Genomic DNA, 24,999 nt, shown 5'->3' with positions numbered 1-24,999 from the left:
GAAGATAGTCGTGACCACCTTCCCCCAGCTCTGTGTATCTCCTTTTTCCCTGTCTCCTTTCACACAGACGTAATCATTTCTCACCTTCCCCTGATCATATCCAATGAACACCTTTTGTTGCACCGGATTCCTTCCCCAGCTGGCACTGTCTGAATTCCGAGATTTCCTGTTTCTGGCTCATTCTGCTTATTCCTTGAAGGGCTCAGGCCCGAAACGTCAGCAATGTATTTTTTTTCTCATATGGACACTGAAAGACCAGTTGAATTTCTCTCATTGTGATCTGTTTTTTACTACATTCACAGCATCTGCAGACTTTTGTGTTTCACATGGTTCGTTGTGCCAATGAGCATATATTTCAGAAATAATGACCCCACATTGTAAAATGGAATCCTGTAGAGTGCTGTATTATATCAACACTTTTCAAGGCAATTTTGTTTTCCAGCAATGTAGAAGACAATATCTATCTGTATGTTCAAATGATCTAGGCCAGGTCTTTTTCATGCCTTGTTTCTCAGCACCATCAGCATGCCCCTAACCAGCCACTTGCAGAGGCTGTACATTCAGGTCAGGGAGCAGAGCATTGCGCTCTGCCGATTATCCTTCCCTGAGAAGGGTTGGAATTGGCTCCTCAGAACCGGCCACGGCACATTCAGAAAGGTACGTCTTTGGCCGTAAGGGCGAAGAACCTCTGTCTTTACAGACTGGCGTTTTCCCTGATTGAAAGTGTTTATTGTTAGAGGCTGACCATCTCAGCCCCATGATATTATCCAGCTTTCATCAACTACGTATTTCATTAATGGCCTTTTCTCCATTATGAGATGAGAGGGAGAAATAATGACTGAAGATTTCCATTTTCAGTTCTATTCACAGATAAGTAGAACAGATTTGTTAGTGATGAGTGCTGTGTAATATTCCTGGCACTCAAATATATGCTAATCACTACATTCAACAAATCTAAATTCAACAGTAATACCATTGTCAAATCCTTCAACTATCGGCAGCCAGGAGATCAAAGGGCTCAGGGCTGAAATGTTGATTGCATATCTTTACCTCCTATGGGATACTGCAGGGCCTGCTGATGAGTTCCTCCAACATTTTTTTTTACACTATAATCACAGCATTTGCAGTCTTTCATGTTTCACTACATTGACCACCGCCAGAGGTGCACCAAAGAAAAGGTACAAGGACTGCCTAAAGAAATCTCTTGGTGCCTGCCACATTGACCACCGCCAGTGGGCTGATAACGCCTCAAACCGTGCATCTTGGCGCCTCACAGTTTGGCGGGCAGCAGCCTCCTTTGAAGAAGACCGCAGAGCCCACCTCACTGACAAAAGGCAAAGGAGGAAAAACCCAACACCCAACCCCAACCAACCAATTTTCCCTTGCAACCGCTGCAATCGTGTCTGCCTGTCCCGCATCGGACTGGTCAGCCACAAACGAGCCTGCAGCTGACGTGGACTTTTTACCCCCTCCATAAATCTTCGTCCGCGAAGCCAAGCCAAAGAAGAAAGAAGAAAAAGACATTGACCAGAAACTTAATTGACAAAGTCACATAATACTGTGCTTCTCCTCCTTTGTCCCCAAAGTCTATGCCATCCACAAGCCACAAGCCAGGGGTATAAATAAATACTTCACTTTTGTGGACAAGTGCAGCTCCATCAACACTAACCTACTTGGATTCAATTTAAGACAAAGAATCCCATTCAGTTAGTTAACCAAGAAAGTCTGCTGATGCTGGTGTCGATGTGCTGGAGTAGGTAACACAGAATCTGGTGCTCCCATGGTTGCCTCCTATACATCGGTGAGACTGGATACAGACTGGGAGATTGTTTAGTTTAGCACCTATGTTCAGTCTGCAACAGTAAGGACATCCCAGTGGCCAACCATTTCAATCCCACACACCATTGCCTCACTGACATTTTTCCTTTTCCTCTTGCGAGAGGCCACACTGAGGCCACTGGCAAGTTGGAGGCAGTCTCCAACAAGATGGCATTGATTTCCGATGACCCTTCCCCCAGTTTCTATCTCTCCCTCACCCTCTGTCATCTTTCCTCCAGCTCCGCATCCCCTTTTCTTTCTTTTCCTGTCAGAGAGCTACCCCAGCCCTCTCCCCACATCACTTCTCAACTTTATTCTCTTTTACCCTCTCACTTGTATCCCACTTTCACCCTCCCATTTGTATCCAACTTCTATTACCTCTTAACTGTTAACCTGTGCTCAGCACCCTGCCTCTTCCTTCATCCCTCCTCTCCTCCTCCTCTGACCTTTCTATTCAGACACTTGTCAGTTTTTGCTTGAACCTGTTGAAGGGCCCAGGCCTGAAACGTTATCCTTTACTCCTCTGGATGCTGTGTGACCTGCTGAATTTCTCCAGCACATTTGCGTGTTGTATTCCATTCAGTTAATGGCATCAGAAATGCTGACTTATTTCACCATCAATGCCCATGTGTTCCATCTACTAAATATCCTAAGGACCTATGTCCCTGATGGCGACTAGCATCAAATCACACGAAGCAGAGTGCAGGTAAAACGCTAGTTTTAATAGGCTAATATATACAGCTAGGTCTTGAGGTCTTGCCTCTGTGCAAGCCTAGGCCAGAATGAGGGGGGATGGGTCTCCACCGGTTTAGATATGCAAGGTCACCAGGTTAATTTCCCAAACACCTGGTGACCTAGTGGTGTAATAACATACCACCTCAGTCCCAAATACATGATTTGTGTCCTTAGTGGGAATATCCTAGTTAATGAAAGCTTCCACAATCTTCTTATTGATAATTACGAATAGTCAATAAATGTTAGCCTTGCTAGTAGTCCACATTTCATAAACAAAATGAAAAAGGACTTTGGCAGAGTTTTCTGGCGTGCTGCACGCTGATAACCTGGATCTACAAAGAAGATAGTGAATTTTCCAAATAAATGTAGACAGAATTGTTGTCTAACATGACATTCTGGCAACTTCATTAATGCACAGTGTTCCTGGTGAGAGACGTATATAGTGTACCATTTACTGTCATTCAGGTGACTTTCATGACCTCACAATATCCCAAACTCTCTTACTGCCAATAAAGAAATGTATCCTCTTTGATAGGCAACATGTCAGCAAAGGTGCCATAAAAATAATTAGACAGTTCGCCATTATTATAAGATTTGGTGTTGGATAAATGCTGGCCAGGGGAAAAGGGACTCTCTCTTGCACTTCATTGAAATGTGCAGTGGGACTTTTCCCATCTGCAGTACTGTAATGGGTTTTTAGGTTAAAATTTGAAAGTAGTAATGTGCAGTGCTTCATTTACAAGGTATAAAAGTGTCTTCTTAGATTATAGGCTCATTTCCTAGGGAAGGCCCTGAACCTAAAAAAATAAGATACAAAATTGCCTCCAAATGAAGCAAAATTGACTTTATAGTGAATTGCCATATTGTAAAGAATGATACCAGCTGCCATGATAATAAGCTACAGTACATTGAAAAACAGCTGAATCTTTCCCATTGAGAATAAAGATTACACCCATCAAGTAAAATATTTAAAGTTGGACATGCATTATTAAAAAAGTTAAGCATAAACTGAGAGGTATATTTTTAGAATTCATGTCACAATGCATTATTCTCACAGGAAGATTGCAAGACATTTTAAGCCATGATGATACATAGGTTTGGGTGTCAATGGATTTTCTCATAGATCAGTTCGTGTTATTAGAAATCATGCTAATTTAAAATAGAAGTGAACAGAACTAATTGTTCCAAAATATTTTGATAAAATCTCTTTTCAACATAATTAATTATCCAGATGTGTCAAAAATTCCTTCCCGCCCACCACCCCGACAGATCCTGCATGACCCACTGAGCTCCTCCAGCAGTTTGCTCTTTGCTTCAGATTTCAGTGTATGCATTCTTTTGTGTCTCTAATTAATTGTAGTTTCTTTTTGAAATTTCAGTCTTGACTCAGTGTGTCGGGGAAACTCAGCAGGTTATGCAGCAGGCCATAGGAAGTCAAAGGTTACTGATTTTTCACCACTGAGCCCTTAGTCAGGTGAATTAATCAGTCGTCTCGCTCAGAAATGGCTCTTCGGCCCACTGTGCCTAGGCCAACCAAATTACTTATACACTAATCCCATCTGCGTGATGGTTGGTTGCCATTTAGTTTCTGAGCTGCAGATCATAGATTCAAACTGTGTTTCTCCTAATTTCCCAACCAACATTTATCATTTCATGTAACATTAGAAAAAAATTATGAGGTCATCTATCTCATTGTGTACGAATTGGTTGTTTTTTTTCCCACATGCCACTAAAATGTTTATAATCCATAAGTAATTTAGTGGCTTTGGTACACTCTGAGAAATTGAAATTAAGCAAGCTATACAAGTGAATGTCCTTTTGTGTACTAACTTTAGTCTATGTCACAAAAGGAAAGAGCCAGCGACCTAATGTTCTATCTGTTCATGCAGTCTGATCTTATTTCCTTTGATAAAATGTGGTCACTATTAGATAAGACAGGTTCATTATCACATTTTTATCTATGTTAAACTGATACTGAAAGCAAATTCCTAGGGACCATGAGAAGTAAAAGAAAATTACCATGATGTCTAAATGGATGCATGGCAGAACTGGAACATCAGGATAATTATAGAAACTGATGCTATATTGTTTTGAGGCAGTGTGAGGTTAAAAGGTAGTTAAAGCCAAAGGAATGGAAGGTAATGGTGTCAGTAATAGTGTAGTTGAAAAACCATCATAGGGTATTCTGTTGCAAGGACAAGATAGTCAAGTCAAGTTTATTGCCATCTGATTGCACACCCTGACAAAACAGCATTAATTTAATTTTTTTTAAATGTAGACACACAGCACAGTAGCAGGTCATTTCGGCCCATGTGTTGGTGCTGGCCAATTTACATGTTTCAAATGGTGGGAGGAACCCAGAGAGAAAACCCACACAGACACAGGGAGAACGTACAAACTCCTTACAGACAGCGTGGGATTCGAACCCCCGTCCCGATCGCTGGTGCTGTAAAGGCATTAAGCTAACCGCTAAGTCATCACATAGACACACAATCAGAAATAACACACATACAGACAAACAATACACAAGCAGGATGTGTTCATATATACAAATAAATAATTTTTTTTGTGATTTTGAGAGTCTTGGATGGTTATTCTGAGCAGTTCCTTCGGTCTTTCAGCATTCTCACTGCCTGTGTGAATTAGCTGTTTCTCAGCCTGGTGGTGCTGGCTCTAATACTCCTGTGTCTCTTTCCTGAAAGATGCTATGTACGGGGTGGAAGGGGTCCTCAATGATTTTGCACATCAATGGAGGGGGGTGTGTCGGGGGTCGGGGGAGACTCCAGTGATCCTCTCTGTCCCTCTTATCATCCTGTGGATTGACATCCAATCCATTTCTCTGCAGCAACCATGCCACACTATGATGCAGCTGGCCAGGACGCTTCGATGGAGATCCTGTAGAAGGTTGACATAATGGTGGCCAGTAGCCTTGCCGGCTTCCATCTCTAGCAACACTCTCCCTTTCCTCGATCTCTCTCTCTCTCTCTCTCTCTCTCCATTTCAAGAGACAAACTCTCGACAGACATCTTCTATAAACCCACCACCTCCCACAGCTACCTTGGCTACACCTCTTCCCACCCTGTCCCCTGTAAGGACTCCATTCCATTCTCTCAATTCCACCATCTCCATCATGAGGACTTCCATGCCAGGTCATTAGAGATGCCATCCTTCTTCAAACAACGTGGCTTTCCCTCTACCACCATCAATATGGAATTTACCTGCATATCTTCCATTACCCATACATCTGCTCTGGCTCCATCCACCCCAATGCACAACAAACAAGGACAGGATTCTACTTGTCCAACACATCCTCTTCTGCTATTTGCATCACCTACTATGTGATCCCACTGCTAGACATATATTCCCCTCTCCTCCGCTCTCTGCCTTCCACATGTAACACTCCCTCCATGAATCCTTGTTCATTCCTCCCTTCTCACCATTTGTCCCCTTAGGACTACCCCATGACTGCAGGAAATGCTCCACTTGTGCCCATACCTCCTACCTCAGCACCATTCGGGACCCCAAGCAGTCCTTCCAAGTGAAGCAACATTTCAATTGTGAATCTGCAGGGGTCATCTACTTCATCTGGTTTTCCCACTGTGGTCTCCTTTACATCGGATACTCTTGGGTGCAAACTGGGAGATCGCTTTGTTGAGGACCTTGGCTCTGTCTGCCGCAATAGTGTGGATCTTCCAGTGGTCACCCATTTCAGTTCTCCTTCCCATTTCCTTGCCAACATATCTGTCCATGACCTCATGTACTGCCAGACTGAGAGCAGCCATAAATGGGAGGAACAACACCTTATCTGCCGACTGGCACCGTCCAGCCAGATGGAATTAATATCGACTTCTCTAGCTTTTGTTAACCCCACCCCCTTCTTCCCCTGTTGTCTCTCCATTCCCTGTCTCCTTTTGCACAGACACGATAAATTCTACCTAAACCCTTATCATATGCACCCTTTTGTTGGACTGGATTCCTCCCCCATTGTTTGAATTTTGAAACTTTCTGATACATCCTGTTTCTCCCTTTTCTGGATTTTTCCTTGAAGAAGGGCTCAGGCCCGAAACATCAACAATATATCTATAGATGCTGAAAAGACTAGCTGAGTTCCTCCAGCATTTTGGTGTGTATCTTACAAATATTGTTTTGGTTCCCAAAACTGCCTGATTGCAAATATTTAATGAGAGTCAAATATCAATTTTTGTTGACTTGATTCAGGGTGAATCTGCAGATAAAATTGTTATTGATGCTTTTCAGTTCTTACTCTTGTGTTATTTTGTAGGTTATTGGTATGGGATTGAGTTGGATAAACCAAATGGCAGAAACAATGGCTCAGTGGGGGGCATGCAATATTTCACCTGTCAGCCAAAGCATGGGGTGTTTGCACCTCCATCAAGAGTTCAGAGGTAAGGGACATACATTTTGGGCATGCTTTAAGCATGTATGTAAATAACAAATTAACCACTGCATCTTAACAAATGAAATAGAGAAATTGATTTGTGATATCAACTGTATGAACTACCATATTGTTTTGTAGAAAGACAAAATAACAATTTAAGCCATGCCTCTTTTTTTACTCATGATGACTAGCACATTTTTAAAGATGTCTTCTAAATTAATGCTTGAATTCTCATAGAAACTTATTCCATAGAAACCTAATAGGATGTATGTACCATATACAATCCCATGTAAAATGAGGAAGTTATTTATGGCTGGAAAATATCAGGGGGCCACGCAGCATTCTTTATAACCAATGTTTCAGGCCTGAGCCCTTTTTCAAGGTTATAAGCAAAAAGCAGGTAGGTTCCTGAATAAAATGGTGGGGGGGGGGGGAAGTGTGGGACAAGGAGCACAGGCCCACAGGCAAGAGGTCTTAGGTGGATATGGATGGGAGGGCAGAAGAGAAAAAAGCTGGGAAGTAACAGCGAGAGGGGGTGGATGAGAGAGAGAGAGAGAGAGAGAGATAGACAAGGAAAGGGACTTAAAGAAACTAGAAAAGTCATTGTTAATGCCATCTAGTTGTCACATAAAAAACACTGTGTAAACTGCTGAGTTTATCCAGCACTTTTGTGTATTGAACTACATTCACAGTGTCTGCAGACTTTCTTGTTTAACTCCTAAGTCATTAATGAAATTCCTCCTAGTTAATATATAAGATCATAAGACATCTGACAAAAATTAGGCCATTCTTCCCATCAGGTTTGTCTCGTCATTACATTATAGCTGATTTATTCTTCTTTTCAACCCCTTTCTACTACAGTCTTCCCATAACCCTTGATTCTCTTCCTTATCAAGAACATGTCTCCCTTGATCTCAAATATACCTCCATAACCATCTGCGGTAACAAGTTCCATTGGTTCATAACTCGCTAGTAAATAAATTCCTCATCTCAGTTCTGAATCTGGACCTTCTGAATCTTAGGCATGGAATTGCTGATGTTAAAAGTAAACACTGTTGGCCTCTTCTATAGGCCATTTCAAACCTATATGGGACCATCAGCATAACGACCAGGTAACAGGAACCAGCAAAGGTACCCTGTGTCTCCCGCTCCACACCAGCATCAACGTTGCCATTACAACAGATGCAGCATCGCTTGTATTTTACAGCATGCTACAAGAAAACAAGTTGCATTATACACTTGCTATCAAATCAAAACAATGCATTTAATTTACAAGTTTTTAAGTTAAAATCACAACAAATAACTTTGAACAACAGAGCAAACCTACAAATTATTTCAATAACAATTGGTCAGTTCCATACTTTAGACACTATATATAATTCCAAAATTATGTTATACACAGAGGATGCTAGAAGTCTGAAATGATCTGCTGAGTATTTGCAACATAGTTTATTCACAATTACAATAAATCCTTTTGGTTTATGTTCCCCAGTTCCATGCTTGCAAATATATAGCTATTATTTACATAGCTCAACACACATTATTGGAAGTTGCAGTGCCTGAAGTTCTTGCTACACAAATTCACATCTCACTTGGTGTTTCACTTTGATTTACTGATGTACTTCTGCCAACAGGATGTCACTCCAACTGGCCCAATTGCCCAATGATCTTCTTGTCTGTACTCTTATTCTGCATGTACTCTCACATTGCCCATTCCAGTATATGAATAGAGTAGACCATTTAGCTCATTATTTCAATGTTCGTGTTGCTCTGTGATCCAATTACAAATACTTACCATTGAACCATATCCTTTAATGCCTCGTCTTAACAAACATTATGTCAGTCTCAGATTTGTAATGTCCAATTGACGTCATTCATGGAAAAAAAATTCAAATTTCTATCACTTTTGTATTTAGTGACTTCAGATCTGAAAGACTCAAGTCTAATTTTTAGACCATGATCTTTTGTTGTGGATTTCCTAAATAGAATTAATTGCTTTATTTTCTATTTACTGCATCAATTCCATTTAATATCATCTTAACCATTTTCCCCAGGGAATGTAGCTTAGTCTTCATAATTGCTCATTCATAATTTGCTCCTTGGAATTCAGGGGTTATTTTGCTAAAACCAACCACGCTTCCTAAAAAACACACTGATAAATTTCAATGCCTTGTGCTGTTTATTATACTCACAAAAAGAAAGGCTAGTCAGCTTGATGGACTGAATAGCCTATTTCTGCTCCTATGTCTTATGGTATTCTTTGTGATTTTTTTATGATCTATGTACGTGGGCCCTCTCTTTGGACCATCACAATTTCTAGTGTAGTTTTTCTGGTTCTTCATCACCCTTGGGGTTTGCACATTAATAAGTTACACATCCATAAAAAGGATGGACAGTTTATATAGCTGACCTTCTGTGTATTTTCAGAATGCTTTAAATCATATTTGAGTTGAGGGACATGTATATTCTTCCAGTTGAATAAATATTGTGCCATAAAGAAGCAGGAGTTAGGAAAATGCATGAGTTAGGATGACACATAGAATACTGTGGACTAAAGTAACAGGTCTAATTTGGTAACACTGTGGCTGCAGGCGCCCTTTGTCACAAAGGTACATCACTGGCAAGGAAAAAGCTTCATCGACTGATGTTTTATTTTCTTATTGGTGATGGTAAAATAATACTTATTAATATTTCATTTCAAAACCCTGATTGTAAAGGACAATGCACCAATTTTGTTTTCAAATAAAGATGAGCTTGAGACTTTTCTAGATCATCATGAAAGAAGGTGAGGTTATTGAGAAGGTCATTGAGAAGTTGTAAAACAGCTTCAATTTATCATGCACTCAAGACGTGAAAACTAATCTCGATTAACTTGGTGTCTGGTTAATTGCAATATAAATGAGCCAAAAATGTTGGTTACAATGCAAGAAAAAAAATAGCTTTCAGTTCTCTCTAGAAGCAATCAAACGAAGCATAATAAAATACAAAGAACAAATTCAAAATTTTTATGTCGGATATGTGTCATTATTGCTGGATATTTTTGTCTCTTCACGCAGTATCATTCAGTTTTGTAAAGTAACAAAGTCGTTGCTGTAATTGCTGCACATTTCCAGAACAAAGCTTTGGTCTTTCAATTGCTTGACATTGAGTCAGGTTATAGGCTTTAATCTGTTTCTGTAGTGGTGTAGATAAATAATGAATGGAGGAAGTTATCCATCCATCAATCAACACATAGATTGACTGATGACCCTGATGCGTTGCAAATATTTTCGTCTTGCAGATGTCATTTTGTGCAAGGATGCATCTCTTCTTTTATGTATGCCTGGGAAAATAATATTTGTTGCTTAACCAATACTATTCCTTATTAGTAGTTCACTTGAAACCATTTGCCTCACCATAGATCAACTTGTAACGTAAATTATCGCTATGCAATCAAAATAAAAATGGAGGAAGAATTAACACAGTTGTATTGTTATGTATTGTAACAAATGCATTAAATTAGTGTCAATACATTCCTGCTATAGCTAACTTAATATATTCATTTCACATGAACACATGAAAGATTTATCTTCTGAAATCACAATGTATGTAATATTAAATCTTAGGAACTTTATAGTGGCCATTTATTTCCATTAAACCAACCCAATCTCAACACCCCCCCCCCCCCACCCACCCTCTTCATCCCTCTTTCTGCCTTTCTCCCAGCTCTGTCTGCCTTTTCCCTCTGTCTCTTTTCACAGAATCAAAATCAATTCTCACCTGTCCTCTTATCATATTCCAAATAACACCTTTTGTTGGTGTGGACTCCTCCACAGCCAGCCTTCAGTCTCTTTATTCTTACACTTCCAGTTCTTTTCTTATTCCTTGAAGAAGGGTTCAGGCCTGAAACATGGATAATATATTTTTATCTCTGATGGATGCTGCAGTTCCTTCAGCATTTTGAAATGTACCAGGGGTTGTAGGTTAATTGGGTGTAATTGGGCGGCATGGGCTCAAGGGATGAAATGGCCTGTTATTTGCTGTATGTCTAAATTTAAATTTAAAATTTAAAAATGTCTGTTTTTTGTACAATCACAGTGTCGTTCGTGTTTCAGTCCTTCATGTCAGGTTAGCAGTTTGCTTTTATGGAGTGACATAATTATCAATATTTGGCCTTCAATTTTTTCTTATCATGAAAATGACAGTCATAGGAATATAGAATAAAGTATGTCAAGGCCCTTTCATGCTGTGAAAAACCCTGACCGTGAAGGCGGAGGTTCTCCACTCTTACATTGGGAGACTTACCTCTATGAATGCACCGTGGCCAGCTGCAATGTACAGCTGCTGTGGGCTGATGATGTTGCGATAATGCTGTCAGCCAGTGACCCAGCTCCCCACTCTCTTCCACCCACTCACCACTCTCCCTCCATGACCCCCTCAGGGCAGGGCCGGCCGGCGGGAGCTGTGAGGGCGGGGACCATCAGGGCAGAGGCCATCAGGGCAGGGGCGGCCAATGGGGGCAGTAAGGAGGCAACTGGTGCAGGCTCTGACAGCTCCGCCGGCCACTTTGCACCTCACTGGGCTGCTTTGGCCAACAGGGCCACTCGTCAGTGGCTCAAAATGCAGCAGAGCAATGACCATTTTCCCTATCCATAATCCCCCATGCAGCTGGAACTGTTCTGGGAAACATTGTCGCATATTTATGATGGGCGGTGCCACCACATCAGTCATCCTTCCTCCATCGCCTCTGGAGGGTGTTACGAGGCACCGCTTAACATGAATGCGACTCAAGAGCATAACATAACATAACAATTACAGCACGGAAACAGGCCATTAGGCCCTTCTAGTCCGCACCGAACCAAACACCCCTTTCTAGTCCCACCTCCCTGCACAATGCCCATAACCCTCCATCTTCTTCTCATCCATATACCTGTCCAACCTTTTCTTAAATAATACAATTGACTCCGCCGCCACTATTTCTCCCGGAAGATCATTCCACGCGGCTACCACTCTCTGAGTAAAGAAGTTCCCCCTCATGTTACCTCTAAATCTCTTCCCCCTAATTCTTACCTCATGTCCTCTTGTTTTAATCTTTCCTCCTCTTAACGGAAATAGTCTATCCACATCCACTCTGTCTATCCCTTTCATAATCTTAAATACTTCTATCAAATCCCCTCTCAACCTTCTACGCTCCAAAGAATAAAGACCTAATCTGTCCAATCTCTCCCTATACTCTAGATGCTTAAACCCAGGTAACATTCTGGTAAACCTTCTCTGCACTCTCTCCACTCTGTTTATATCCTTCCTATAATTAGGCGACCAGAACTGCACACAGAACTCCAAATTAGGCCGCACCAACGTCTTATACAATCTCAACATCACCTCCCAACTCCTATATTCCATGCAATGATTGATAAAGGCCAGCATACTAAAAGCCTTCTTCACCACCCTATTCACGTGAGTTTCTACCTTCAGGGAACGATGTACCGTTACTCCTAAATCTTTCTGCTCTTCTGTATTCCTCAATGCTCTCCCATTTACCACGTATGTCCTGTTCTGATTCTTCTTACCAAAATGAAGCACCTCACACTTATCAGCATTAAATTCCATCTGCCATTTTTCAGCCCACTTTTCTAAGCAGCCCAAATCCCTCTGCAATCCTTGAAAACCTTCTTCATTATCCACTATTCCACCTATCTTAGTATCGTCTGCATATTTACTAATCCAATTCACCACCCCATCATCTAGATCATTAATGTATATAACGAACAACAATGGGCCCAATACAGATCCTTGAGGCACACCACTGGTCACCGGCCTCCAACCTGACAGACAATTATCCACTACCACTCTCTGGCCTCTCCCTTTCAGCCAATGTTCAATCCATTTGACTATCTTAAAATTTATACCTAAAGACTGCACCTTCCTAACTAACCTTCCATGTGGTACCTTATCGAAGGCCTTACTGAAGTCCATATAGACAACATCTACTGCGCTACCCTCATCCACATTCCTAGTCACCTCTTCAAAAAATTCAATCAGATTGGTCAAACATGACCTTCCTCCCATAAATCCATGTTGAGTGCTCCTGATCAGACCCTGTCTATCCAGATGTTTATAAGTACTATCTCTAAGAATTTTCTCCATTAATTTACCTACCACAGACGTCAAACTTACAGGCCGATAGTTGCCAGGCTTCCTCCTTGAACCCTTTTTAAATAACAGAACCACATGCGCAATGCGCCAATCCTCCGGCACTATCCCCATATCTAATGACATTTGGAAAATTACCGCCAGAGCCTCTGTTATTTCCTCCTTCACTTCTCTCAATGTCCTGGGGAAGATCCTGTCTGGTCCCGGAGACTTATCCACCTTTATATTCTTCAAAAGCCTTAAAACTACACATTTTGTAATCTCTATATTCCCCATATTTACCCAATTTGCTTTTTTTTTATCTCACATCTCCCAATATCCTTCTCCTTAGTGAATACCGAAGAAAAGAAACTGTTCAATATCTCCCCCATTTCTCTAGGCTCCACACACAGTTTTCCGCTCTGATTTTCTAAGGGACCAATTTTGTCTCTAGCTTTCCTCTTACCATTAACATATTTGTAGAACTCTTTTGGATTAGTTTTCACCCTGCTTGCCATAGTTTCCTCGTACCTTCTTTTAGCTTTCCTAATTCCTCTCTTAAGATTCCTCTTACACTCAATGTATCTTTCAAACATCTCCTTAACTCCATGCTTCTTATATCTAATGTACGCCTCCCTTTTTCTACGAACCAAGTTTCCAATATTCCTTGAAAACCACGGATCTCTCAAACCTTTTGCCCCTCCTTTTAACCTAACAGGAACATAAAGCTTTTGCACTCTCAAAATCTGATCTTTAAAAGACTTCCATCTCTCTACTACATCCTGCCCATAAAACAAATTGTCCCAATGCACACCCTGCAAGTCCTTTCGCATCTCCTCAAATCTAGCTTTTCCCCAATCAAAAACCTCAACCCTTGGCCCTGACTTCTCTCTTTCCATAATGACATTGAAGCTGATGGCATTATGATCACTGGACCCGAAGTGCTCGCCAACACTAACCTCCATCACTTGACCCATCCCATTTGCCAACAGTAGATCTAACACTGCTCCTTCTCTGGTCGGCACCTCTACATATTGTTGTAAAAAACTATCTTGCACACATTTCACAAACTCTAACCCATCCAGTCCTTTCACAGAATGTGTTTCCCAATCTATATGTGGAAAATTAAAATCTCCCATAATTACAACCCTGTGCTTATCACAAATATCTACTATCTCCCTACAGATTTGCTCCTCTAGGTCTCGGTCCCCTCCGGGTGGTCTATAATACACCCCTACAAGTGTAACCTCTCCTTTCCTACTCCTCAGTTCCACCCAAATAGCCTCCGTGGATGTGCCCTCTAGTCTATCCTTTCTAGGCACCGCTGTAATATTTTCCCTGACAAGCAATGCAAACCCACCTCCTCTTGCCCCTCCGACTCTATCACACCTAAAACAACGAAACCCAGGGATATTCAGTTGCCAATCACATCCCTCCTGCAACCATGTCTCACTAATCGCTACCACATCATACTTCCAAGTATCAATCCACACCTTCAGCTCATCCACCTTTTTTACAATACTGCTGGCATTAAAATATATGAATTTCAGAGATTTCTCAATTTTTAATCCCTGTTTTCCCTCATCTTTAATGACAACATTATTTACTTTTCCTGCCAATTGCACTTCATCTTCTTCCAGAGCATTTCCCTTCTCTATCACCTGCCCATCCATATTCAAATACTTACTACAAACTTTCTTTGTTTGCATTCAAACCTTCTCCTTACTCCTCTGTACTATTTTGTTCCCTCCCCCCAACCATTCTAGTTTAAAGGATCCTGAGTAGCCTTAGCAAATACCTCTGCCAGGATTCTGGTCCCCCTGGGATTTAAGTGTAACCCGTCCTTACTGTACAGGTCACATCTCCCCCAAAAAAGGTCCCAGTTATCCAGAAACTTAAAACCCTGCCCCTTACTCCACCCCTTCAGCCACATGTTAATCCTCCACCTCATTCTATTTCTATTCACACTGTCACGTGGCACAGGGAGTAATCCAGAGTTTACCTCCTTTGCGATCCTTCTTTTTAACTCCCCACCTAACTGCCTGTACTCACATTTTAGGACCTCCTCTCTATTTCTCCCTATGTCATTGGTACCTACATGTACCACGACCTCTGGCTCCTATCCCTCCCACTTTAGGATATCCAGGACACGAGCAGCAACATCCCGGACCCTGGCACCAGGGAGGCAAACCACCATCCGGTTCTCCTTGCTGCGTCCGCAGAATCCCCTATCCGTCCTCTTAACTATGGAGTCTCCTACCACAATTGCCCTCCTCTTCCTTTCCCTCCCTTTCTGAGCTACAGGGGCCAACCTCGTGCCAGAGGCACAGCCACTGTCGCTCCCCTCAACCTTGATGTCCCCCTCAACAGTGCTCAAATAGGCGTACTTATTGCTGAGGGTTACATTCACAGGGCTCATCTCTGGCACCTTACGTTTTTTTTGTCCCTCTCCTAACAGTTACCCACCTTTCATCCTCCCGTGGCCCTGGCGTGACCACCTGGCTGTAACTCCTGTCTATGACTTCCTCTGTTTCCCTAACCAGCCTGAGGTCATCGAGCTGCAGCTCTAGTTCCCTAACACGGTCCCTGAGAATCTGCAGCTCGACACACCTAGTGCAGATATGGACATCTGGGAGTCTGGAAGACTCCAGGACCTCCCACATCCGGCACTCCCGACAACACACAGCCTTAACACTCATCCCTTACCCCAATGAAGTAGTAATAAAGACTATCTTAGCTTTCTCTCCGCCTGCTTTCGCCAAAGCCTGATGAGCCAAAGCTTGGAAGTCCCACTCCTTCACTGGGCCACTCACTCGCTGGGCCGCTCGCTGTCCCTCTTATTTATTGGCCTTTTACCAATTAACCCCTACACACTCTCCTGTACGCTCGCTCTACCAATGGCCGCCTCCGACGCCGACTCCTCCCCGCAGACCCTGGTAAGAGACTTTTAAAAAAGTTTTCTTACCTGCCCCGGACTCTTTTCTTTTCTGTCCTTCTCCTCTCTCCTATTCTCTCCTTTTCTCTTCTCTCCTCTCCTCTCCTCTCCCTACTGCTTTTGAGGCTGCTCCATCAAAGGTAAGTTTATTCCTTTTTCCTCCGTGCTTATAGCCATCCTCCAAGCAGAGGCTTGGCATGAAAGGGCCTTAAGTTTATTGATAATGCAAAGTTCGCTGAAAGAAAGATGGAAAGAGACTGTCATGGGACATATGCATGTTAAATGAAGTAATATGACAGGGTCAGATTTGAAGATAATATGGGAAAATATACGATTATTTACTTTGGTAGCCAGAATAGAAAAAAAAACATTTTCTTTAAATATTGAGGAACAGATAAATGCAGGATTATTGATAAAATAATTTTGAAACATAGAAAGTTGAGTTCATGGTACAACAAGCAAACAAGGCAAATGAGATTTTGGCCTTTAACACAACAGGGTTAGGTTACAGGGTTTTTTTTAATACCGTATGTAGTTTTAATATTTTTACCAAAACAAGGGTACTTTTGTCTCAGAGATAATATATGGATTCATCACATTGATTCCTGCGATAAGGGGCTTGACCTTTGGACCACATTACAATCATTGTTCAGAAGAAGAGGTGTTTTCATTGAAACATATTCTTTTGAGATGGTTGGGTGGATAGAGGAGCTCCTTCCTCTGGCTGTGGTCCCTAGAACTAGGGGCAGTCACCCCAGGATAAAGAATCATTGATTTCAGAACGCAAAGAAAAATTCTTTACTCATTGTTCTTTGGAATTTCCATTCTTACGAATTTATAGGGAATAGTTAGGAAAGTGGAGAAGATTGGGGATTAAATTCTGAGGAAGATTTGAAGGCCTGTTGCACCTCTGTAGCTTTGTATGGCTCTTAACTTGCAACTATGAATGTTTTATTTTGAATATCTTATTTTTGATTTTGTAAGACTCTGACAAATCCAAAGCAACAATACAATCTTTCTCTTACCCATGAATGTTAGCATAAAAGCAATAAAAGGTATGACCATTTTTCTCTCATGGTGAATAAGGCCTCTTTACAAACTATTCTGAAACTAATAAAGAATATGAAAATCATAAGGCATTGTAATTGGTGCTTTGCAATATGTATGATTCTCTTAGTCTGGTGTCTCACCAGTTAATATATAGTCTGTCCTCTGAAAGTTTATCTCGTCAGTTCAGATCATCACATTAAAGCACATTTAGTGTTGATTGTTCCATCAGAGAGCTCTCATTAAGCTTTTTATTGATGCGTTATGACGTATAATACATCTTTGTTCCCCGTAAAGCTTTGAAAATGTATGAAATAATTAAAAGTAGATTACAATTACTGGATTAATATGAGCAAATTGATGCTAATCATGGAAGCTGTGACAGTACTGATATATTGGTGAATCTGACTGTTCCTGGCTCCTAATTTGCAATGTACTTTGAGAATATTGGTAGATAAATGCACAATAAAAAGCTTCCTGCGAGGGAAAGTAATCTGATTCATCAATATCTTTGGGGAAAAAATGTGCCCTTTCTAAATGTTTCAGGAGCTCGGGGACAGTGTTATGTTGAGTACTGTTGTACGAAATTATTAAGAAGGCAAAATTGTCTTGAAAGTGCTGGTTAAAATTCCAACAACACTGAAAAATATTAATTTAATTGCTTGACATTTATGGATTTTGCTGGGCAATTATGAATCATTTACATAATCTTTTTAAAGAAAATTAAAATATTCAGAGATAATTTCTAATTGCATATTCCTTACCTCATGTACAGCAATGTGGAAAATGTATTTGTAGGATATTAAGGCTGCACAGACAATGTAAGGACTGTTTATGTGACTGCTAAGTACCTGAAAGTGCTGACTGCAAGAAGCATGGTGCATTTTGTGGACAGTTACCTGTAGCAATTTGGAAAATACGCATCACATAGACAAAAAAAAGAATGGTTGTCCTATCATGACTCTTTGAGAGGCAGGCCTGGACCTGAGAGCTCTTTTGAAGAGTGGCCATTCTCAACAGGGCCATACGCTCCTCCCACTGGGCGCCACAGCACATTTAACAGGGGCCACATACTGAAATCATTCAATATTTTTCATTGTTTTTTTTTATGTAGTTAGTAGGAGAAAAGTAAGGAAGAAACCAACTAAACGACAGGTTCACAGGAAAGGGGGCCCATGAAATTTGAGCTGAGTTCTCAGGTGGCCATAGCCAAAATAAGGTTGATTTAGAGCAATGCATTCCTGATCTCACTGCTTGCTATTTTGGACCAACATCAATAAATGTTTTGGTTGTGATTTTCTGAAGTTCCTTCAAAGGTTTTTCCATCTGCAGATGTTGCTTGTTTTTTTTTCACCTATCAGGTTTTACTGGTTGTGGCAGAAATTTATCATCTTATATTTCCATCAGTTGAAATTATATGGAGCACTGTTTCTTATCAGCAAATAAAGCATTTCTATATTTCAAGTGGTACATTCAGCTATCCATTCCATATCTGCCATAAATACAAAATGATTAAAAATTAGCTGGAATCAAACATTGCTCAATTCCAGTATTGCCTATTTGGAGGTGCTACGGTGAAATTCAATATATAAATTAAATTGTTCTTCGCTAGGTTTATTTAAAAGTGTGAATAATGTGCACATTTTAGTTTGTATATTGTTCTTCTAAGAATATTGTACCGGTTTCTACCTGTAGGGTGACAGAAGCATTGGATTCTTTCTCGGACATCCCGACCAGCAAATTCCTTCGACCATTTATGGGTAGGTAATTGATTTGTTTCAAAGAAATGAAGTACAAGGCATAAGAATCTCAGTATGGTTAGTGAATAAAAGTTAAATGGTTAAAATATTGCATCGACCTATCCTTGGAATGAAGATAATCTCTTGAACTGTTCATATAAAATTCAACATTGATAGATAAGACTATTGCATTCTGCTGTGCTTCAGGATGTAAATTAGGTCTTCCCTGCCCAGCAGGAAAAGACCAAGAAGGGTAGGTTCATTGATATAGAGTTGGATGAGCACAGCAATACTGTTGGCAAACCTCAGTAAGTTTCATTGTTAGGCAAGACAATGCAGTAAACTCATTGGTGTGTGCCTCTTTCCCCTTAAATTTTTCAGTTTTATTTGTCAACATGAAGCACCAGTTAGCAAAAGCCTTGATGGAAGCAAGACCAGGAAACCATAGAATCACAGAATGCTACTGCACAAAAAACAGGCCATTCAACCCTTTTCATCTGTGCCGACCATCATTGTTCCATTGACCTGTTCCCATTCCTTAACCCTCCAGACATCTCCCATCTATGTATCTATCCAATTCTTAAAATTCAAGATCAAGTCTACACCCACCACATTGGATGGCAACTCATTCCACACCCCCCCCCCCACTCTCTGATTGAAGAACTTTACCCTAATATTCTCCTTAAACATTTCCTCTTCAACCTAAAGCCATGTCCTCTTGTATTTAACTCTCCTAATCTAAGTGGAAAGACCCTATTCGCATTTAGTCTGTCTATGCCCCTCAGAATATTATAAACCTCTATCAAATCTCCCCTTATTCTTCTTCGCTCCAAGGAATAAAGTCCTAACCTGTTTCATGTTTCCCTGTAACTCAACACCTGAAGATCTGACAGCATCCGAGTAATTCTTCTTTGCACTCTTTCACTCTTATTGCTGTAGTTAGGTGACCAGAACTGCACACAATATTCCAAATTTAGTTAAGATACCAAAAGCTTTCTTTACAACCCTGTCCACTTTCAGAGAATTATGTATCTGTATACCCAGATCTCTTTGCACTCCTCAGTGCCCTACCATTTACTGTGTATCTCCTACTTTGGTTTGCCCTTCCAAAATGCAACACCTCACACTTGTCTGCATTAAACTACATTTGCCATTATTTGGCCCATTCTCCTCGTTGGTACAGATCCCTCTGCAAGCTTTGAAAATCTTCCTCGCTGTCCACAATGCCTCCTATCTTTGGAGCATTGGCAAACAGGCTGATCCAATTTACTACATTATCATCCAGATCATTGATATAGGTCCCAACACAGACCCCTGAGGCACACCACTAATCATAGACCTCCAGTGTGAGAAGCAACCATCCACTACCTCTCTCTGTTTTCCCCCACCCAGTCAATTTCAAATCCAATTTACAACCTCTCCATGAATATCTAGTGTCTTAATTTTTTGAACTAACCTCCTATGTGGGACCTTGTCAAAGGTTTTACTAAAGTCCATGTAGATAACATCCACAGCCTTTTCTTCATCTTCTTCTTCTTTCTTTTTCTTCTTTGGCTTTACATCATGGACAAAGATTTATGGAGTGGTATGTCCACGTCTGCTGCAGGCTCGTTAGTGACTGACAAGTCCGATGCGGGACAGGCAGGCACGGTTGCAGCGGTTGCAAGGGAAAATTGGTTGGTTGGGGTTGGGTGTTGAGTTTTTCCTTCTTTGTCTTTTGTCAGTGAGGTGGGCTCTGCGGTCTTCTTCAAAGGAGGTTGCTGCCCGCCGAACTGTGAGGTGCCAAGATGCACAGTTGGAGGCGATATCTGCCCACTGGCAGTGGTCAATGTGGCAGGCACCAAGAGATTTCTTTAAGCAGTCCTTGTACCTCTTCTTTGGTGCACCTCTGTCTCGGTGGCCAGTGGAGAGCTCGCCATATAACACGATCTTGGGAAGGCGATGGTCCTCCATTCTGGAGACGTGACCCACCCAGCGCAGTTGGGTCTTCAGGAGCGTGGATTCGATGCTTGCGGACTCTGCCAGCTCGAGTACTTCGATGTTGGTGATGAAGTCATTCCAATGAATGTTACCTTCTTGTTAACCTCCTAGAAAAACTGTAAAATATTTGTTAAACACAATCTAACTCGCACAAATCCATGTTAACTGTCCCTAATCAGCCCATGGCTGCCCAAATACCTATATATCCTATCTCTCAGAAATCCTTTCAATATTTTATCTACTACTGACATCAGGATCACTGGCCTATAATTACCTGGTTTATTTTTGGAGCCTTTTTTAAACAATGGAACAACACGAGTTACCCTCCAATCCTCTGGCACCTCATACTTGGCTAAGGACATTTTGAATATATCTGCCAGGGCCCTTGCAGTTTCTACACTAGTCTCCCTCAAGGTCCAAGGGAATACCATATCCTGCCTGGGGGATTTATCTGCCTTTATTTGCTATAAGGCAGCAAGCACCTCCTCCTCCTTAATCTCCATATGTTCCATGACACTTCTGTTGGTTTCTCTTCCTTATACACTATGCCAATTTCCTGAGTAAATACTGATTTAAAAAAAAACTGTTTAAGATCTCCTCCATTAATTGAGGCTCCACACATAGTTGACTGCTCTTATTCTCTCAGGGACCAATTTTATACTTTACTATCCTTTTACTCTTTATATACTTGTAGAAACCCTTCGGGTTTATCTTCATATTATCTGCCAAAGCAACCTCATGTCTTCTTTTTGCCTTCCTGATTTCCTTCTTGAGTATTTTCTTGCATTTTCTTTACTCGTCAAGTATTCTAATAGCACTGCAATACCATAACCAACCACTGCAACTAAATTCTGAAGGATTCTTTTTCTTTTTGTTAATATTGAAATTTCACATCCAAAAATTGAAAACTTATGTTAAAATTCAAAAAGATACATTACACTTAAATCACATTATTTCATTCAAAAAACTTCACATTTTAATCAGATTATATTTTATTTTATTATATAAAAAGGAAAATCTAAATCCACTACCAAGAAAGAAGTTGAAAGATTAAGTTACTAAATTAGACCCACAAAGAAAGGAATGGAATCAACCTCTTCCCTGCTACCATCAGATTCTTGAATAATCAATGAACCAAAGATACTGCCTTTTTTAAAAACTTTTTTTACTTATTGTGGTAACGTTTTCACTCTGACGCTGCTACAAAACACCAAATTTTGTGACTTGTTCATGACAATAAGTTCTGATTCTGATACCTGTCCTCAATGGGAATGATCAGGCAAAGTTATTGTAAGACAAAATCTTGTCCTTTTAGAACAAACTATTGCCTAACAATTCATTCTTCATTGATAACACAGAAATAAATACAATAATGTAAATTGCTCACAAAGAAGTGTCAGATTTACCTACAGTCCATGCATCCTATTGTGACAGAATTGTGCTATTATTAATCTTTAGTTACAAAATATATTATTTTAGTAAAGTTATTTTGTGGGTGGACAGGGACCTACAGACACACAGAAACCATTCTGAAAGTCGAAATGTCTGCTAATCCATTGTTTGGTTGAAACTGTGTAAACTAAAGTGATTTTCTATTGAAATTAAAGACAATTCTGTTTATTCAGAGAAACACCTACGTACACAAGAAAGTAATCTTTTGGTTCACTGAGCAGATAGCCTGGAAGCAGTTTCTCAGTAACTTTTGAAAAAGTTGGAACTTCAAACACTCAGGGAAAGGCACACTTGTATGATTCATGCTTTCGGAGAAATTAAACAAGTGTTGTCATATCATGAGATTACAACGGCAGGAAGGCATCTTCAATATTGCCCAGTTTCATCTGAAGTCAGAGAAAATACAGAGATATCTTCAATGAGAGAGGACCTGTTGTGTTATTCCCTTTATCATGGGAAATATAAAGAATCACTGGCAATGATGAAAAGCCAATCTGTCAAAAGAGAGCAGTTATAGAAACAGAAACATAGAAGATAAGAGCAGGAGTAGGTCATTCGACCCTTCGAGCCTGCTCCGCCATTCAACGAGATCATGGCTGATCTAAATGTCCATTTGTAATAGTTACTTTCTTTAACCTTGCCTGGGTTTGTGAAATCAATATATAAAACAAGTTCCAGAATTTCAATGCAAGAGAAGAGGATTTATGGAAAATCACTCATATAAAGAAACATTTCTCTGAAAACAAATCTACAAAGAATTTGTGAGTTTGAGAATTTTTGAATGGCAGTTTTAAAGACTCTGAGTTTCTTTTTTCAAATATTTTATTTAAAAATTTAAAACAGCAATATTTGCATATATATGCAACATTTTTGCATATATTTAATTATTTTTTATATCTTCTTTTTCTTTGGCTTGGCTTCGCGGACGAAGATTTATGGAGGGGGTAAAAAGTCCATGTCAGCTGCAGGCTCGTTTGTGGCTGACAAGTCCGATGCGGGACAGGCAGACACGATTGCAGCGGTTGCAGGGGAAAATTGGTTGGTTGGGGTTGGGTGTTGGGTTTTTCCTCCTTTGCCTTTTGTCAGTGAGGTGGGCTCTGCGGTCTTCTTCAAAGGAGGTTGCTGCCCGCCAAACTGTGAGGCGTCAAGATGCACAGTATACATATATATATATATATATATATATATATATATATATGTTGAGTTCCTCAACATGGTTATCCAACTGCATGAAAACCAACAAGGTTGGGTCAGATACAGCAATGAGCTCTCCGAACCCTTCTCCATTGACAACGGCGTGAAGCAAGGCTGCGTCCTCGCAACAACCCTCTTTACTATCTTCTTCAGCATGATGCTGAAACAAGCCATGAAAGACCTCAACAATGTAGACGCTGTTTACATCCGGTACTGCACGGATGGCAGTCTCTTCAATCTGAGGCGCCTGAAAGCTCACACCAAGACACAAGAGCAACTTGTCCGTGAACTACTCTTTGCAGATGATGCCGCTCTAGTTGCCCATTCAGAGCCAGCTCTCCAGCGCATGACGTCCTGTTTGGCTGAAACTGCCAAAATGTTTGGCCTGGAAGTCAGCCTGAAGAAAACTGAGGTCCTCCATCAGCCAGCTCCCCACCATGACTACCAGCCCCCCACATCTCCACCGGGCACACAGAACTCAAAACGGTCAACCAGTTTACCTACCTCGGCTGCACCATTTCATCTGATGTAAGGATCGGCAACGAGATAGACAACAGACTCGTCAAGGCAAATAGCACTTTTGGAAGACTACACAAAAGAGTCTGGAAAAACAACCAACTGAAGAAACACACAAAGATCAACGTGTACAGAGCTGTTGTCATACCCACGCTCCTGTTCGGCTCCGAATCATGCGTCCTCTACCGGCATCACCTACGGCTCCTAGAACGCTTCCATCAGCGCTGTCTCTGCTCCATCCTCGACTTCATCACCAACATCGAAGTACTCAAGCTGGCAGAGTCCGCAAGCATCGAATCCACGCTGTTGAAGACCCAACTGCGCTGGGTGGGTCACGTCTCCAGAATGGAGGACCATCGCCTTCCCAAGATCGTATTATATGGTGAGCTCTCCACTGGCCACTGAGACAGAAGTGCACCAAAGAAGAGGGACAAGGACTGCTTAAAGAAATCTCTTGGTGCCTGCCACATTGACCACTGCCAGTGGGCTGATATCGCCTCCAACCGTGCATCTTGGCGCCTCACAGTTCGGTGGGCAGCAACCTCCTTTGAAGAAGACCGCAGAGCCCACCTCACTGACAAAAGACAAAGAAGGAAAAACTCAACACCCAACCCCAACCAACCAATTTTCCCTTGCAACCGCTGCAACCGTGTCTGCCTGTCCCGCATCGGACTTGTCAGTCACTGACGAGCCTGCAGCAGACGTGGACATACCCCTCCATAAATCTTCGTCTGCAAAGCCAATCCAAAGATATTTATATATATACATACACATGTGGTATATAACCTTAATGCTCCCTCCCCATCATCCTCCTCCCTTCCTGCTACCCCCAAGACTCTCAGTTTCAATACAAAATATTTCTGAGATTGAATTTTAAAATGTAATGGTTTTGGGATTTTCCCCACACACACACACACACACACACACACACACACACACACACACACACACACACACACACACACACACACACACACACACACATATTGGGGTTAGGTTTAGAGTTATGTCAGATATTATATTATTAATAAAAATTATTGTTTTGAAGTTACCATTGTCTTGGTGAATTTCTA

At 41.1% G+C, this 24,999-nt stretch overlaps 1 protein-coding gene across 9 annotated transcripts in view; it reads left to right on the top strand.

Moving 5' to 3' along the window:
• The window catches only part of LOC138760434 (CAP-Gly domain-containing linker protein 4), a 396,307-nt gene that overhangs the window by 285,624 nt on the left and 85,684 nt on the right, over positions 1-24,999 (top strand). For all 9 annotated transcript variants that reach the window (XR_011355597.1, XM_069931024.1, XM_069931023.1 and 6 more), the window contains 2 exons: positions 6,836-6,959; positions 18,741-18,805. Coding sequence is in view for 8 of the 9 variants with exons in the window: in XM_069931024.1 (XP_069787125.1) it covers positions 6,836-6,959; positions 18,741-18,805 (189 nt within the window). In the remaining variant the exon portion in view is untranslated. The remainder of the gene's footprint in view (positions 1-6,835; positions 6,960-18,740; positions 18,806-24,999) is intronic.

The sequence above is a fragment of the Narcine bancroftii genome, chromosome 4 (genome assembly GCF_036971445.1).
Source record: "Narcine bancroftii isolate sNarBan1 chromosome 4, sNarBan1.hap1, whole genome shotgun sequence".
Lineage (NCBI taxonomy): Eukaryota > Metazoa > Chordata > Chondrichthyes > Torpediniformes > Narcinidae > Narcine > Narcine bancroftii.
This window is presented reverse-complemented; position numbering and strand designations above follow the sequence as displayed.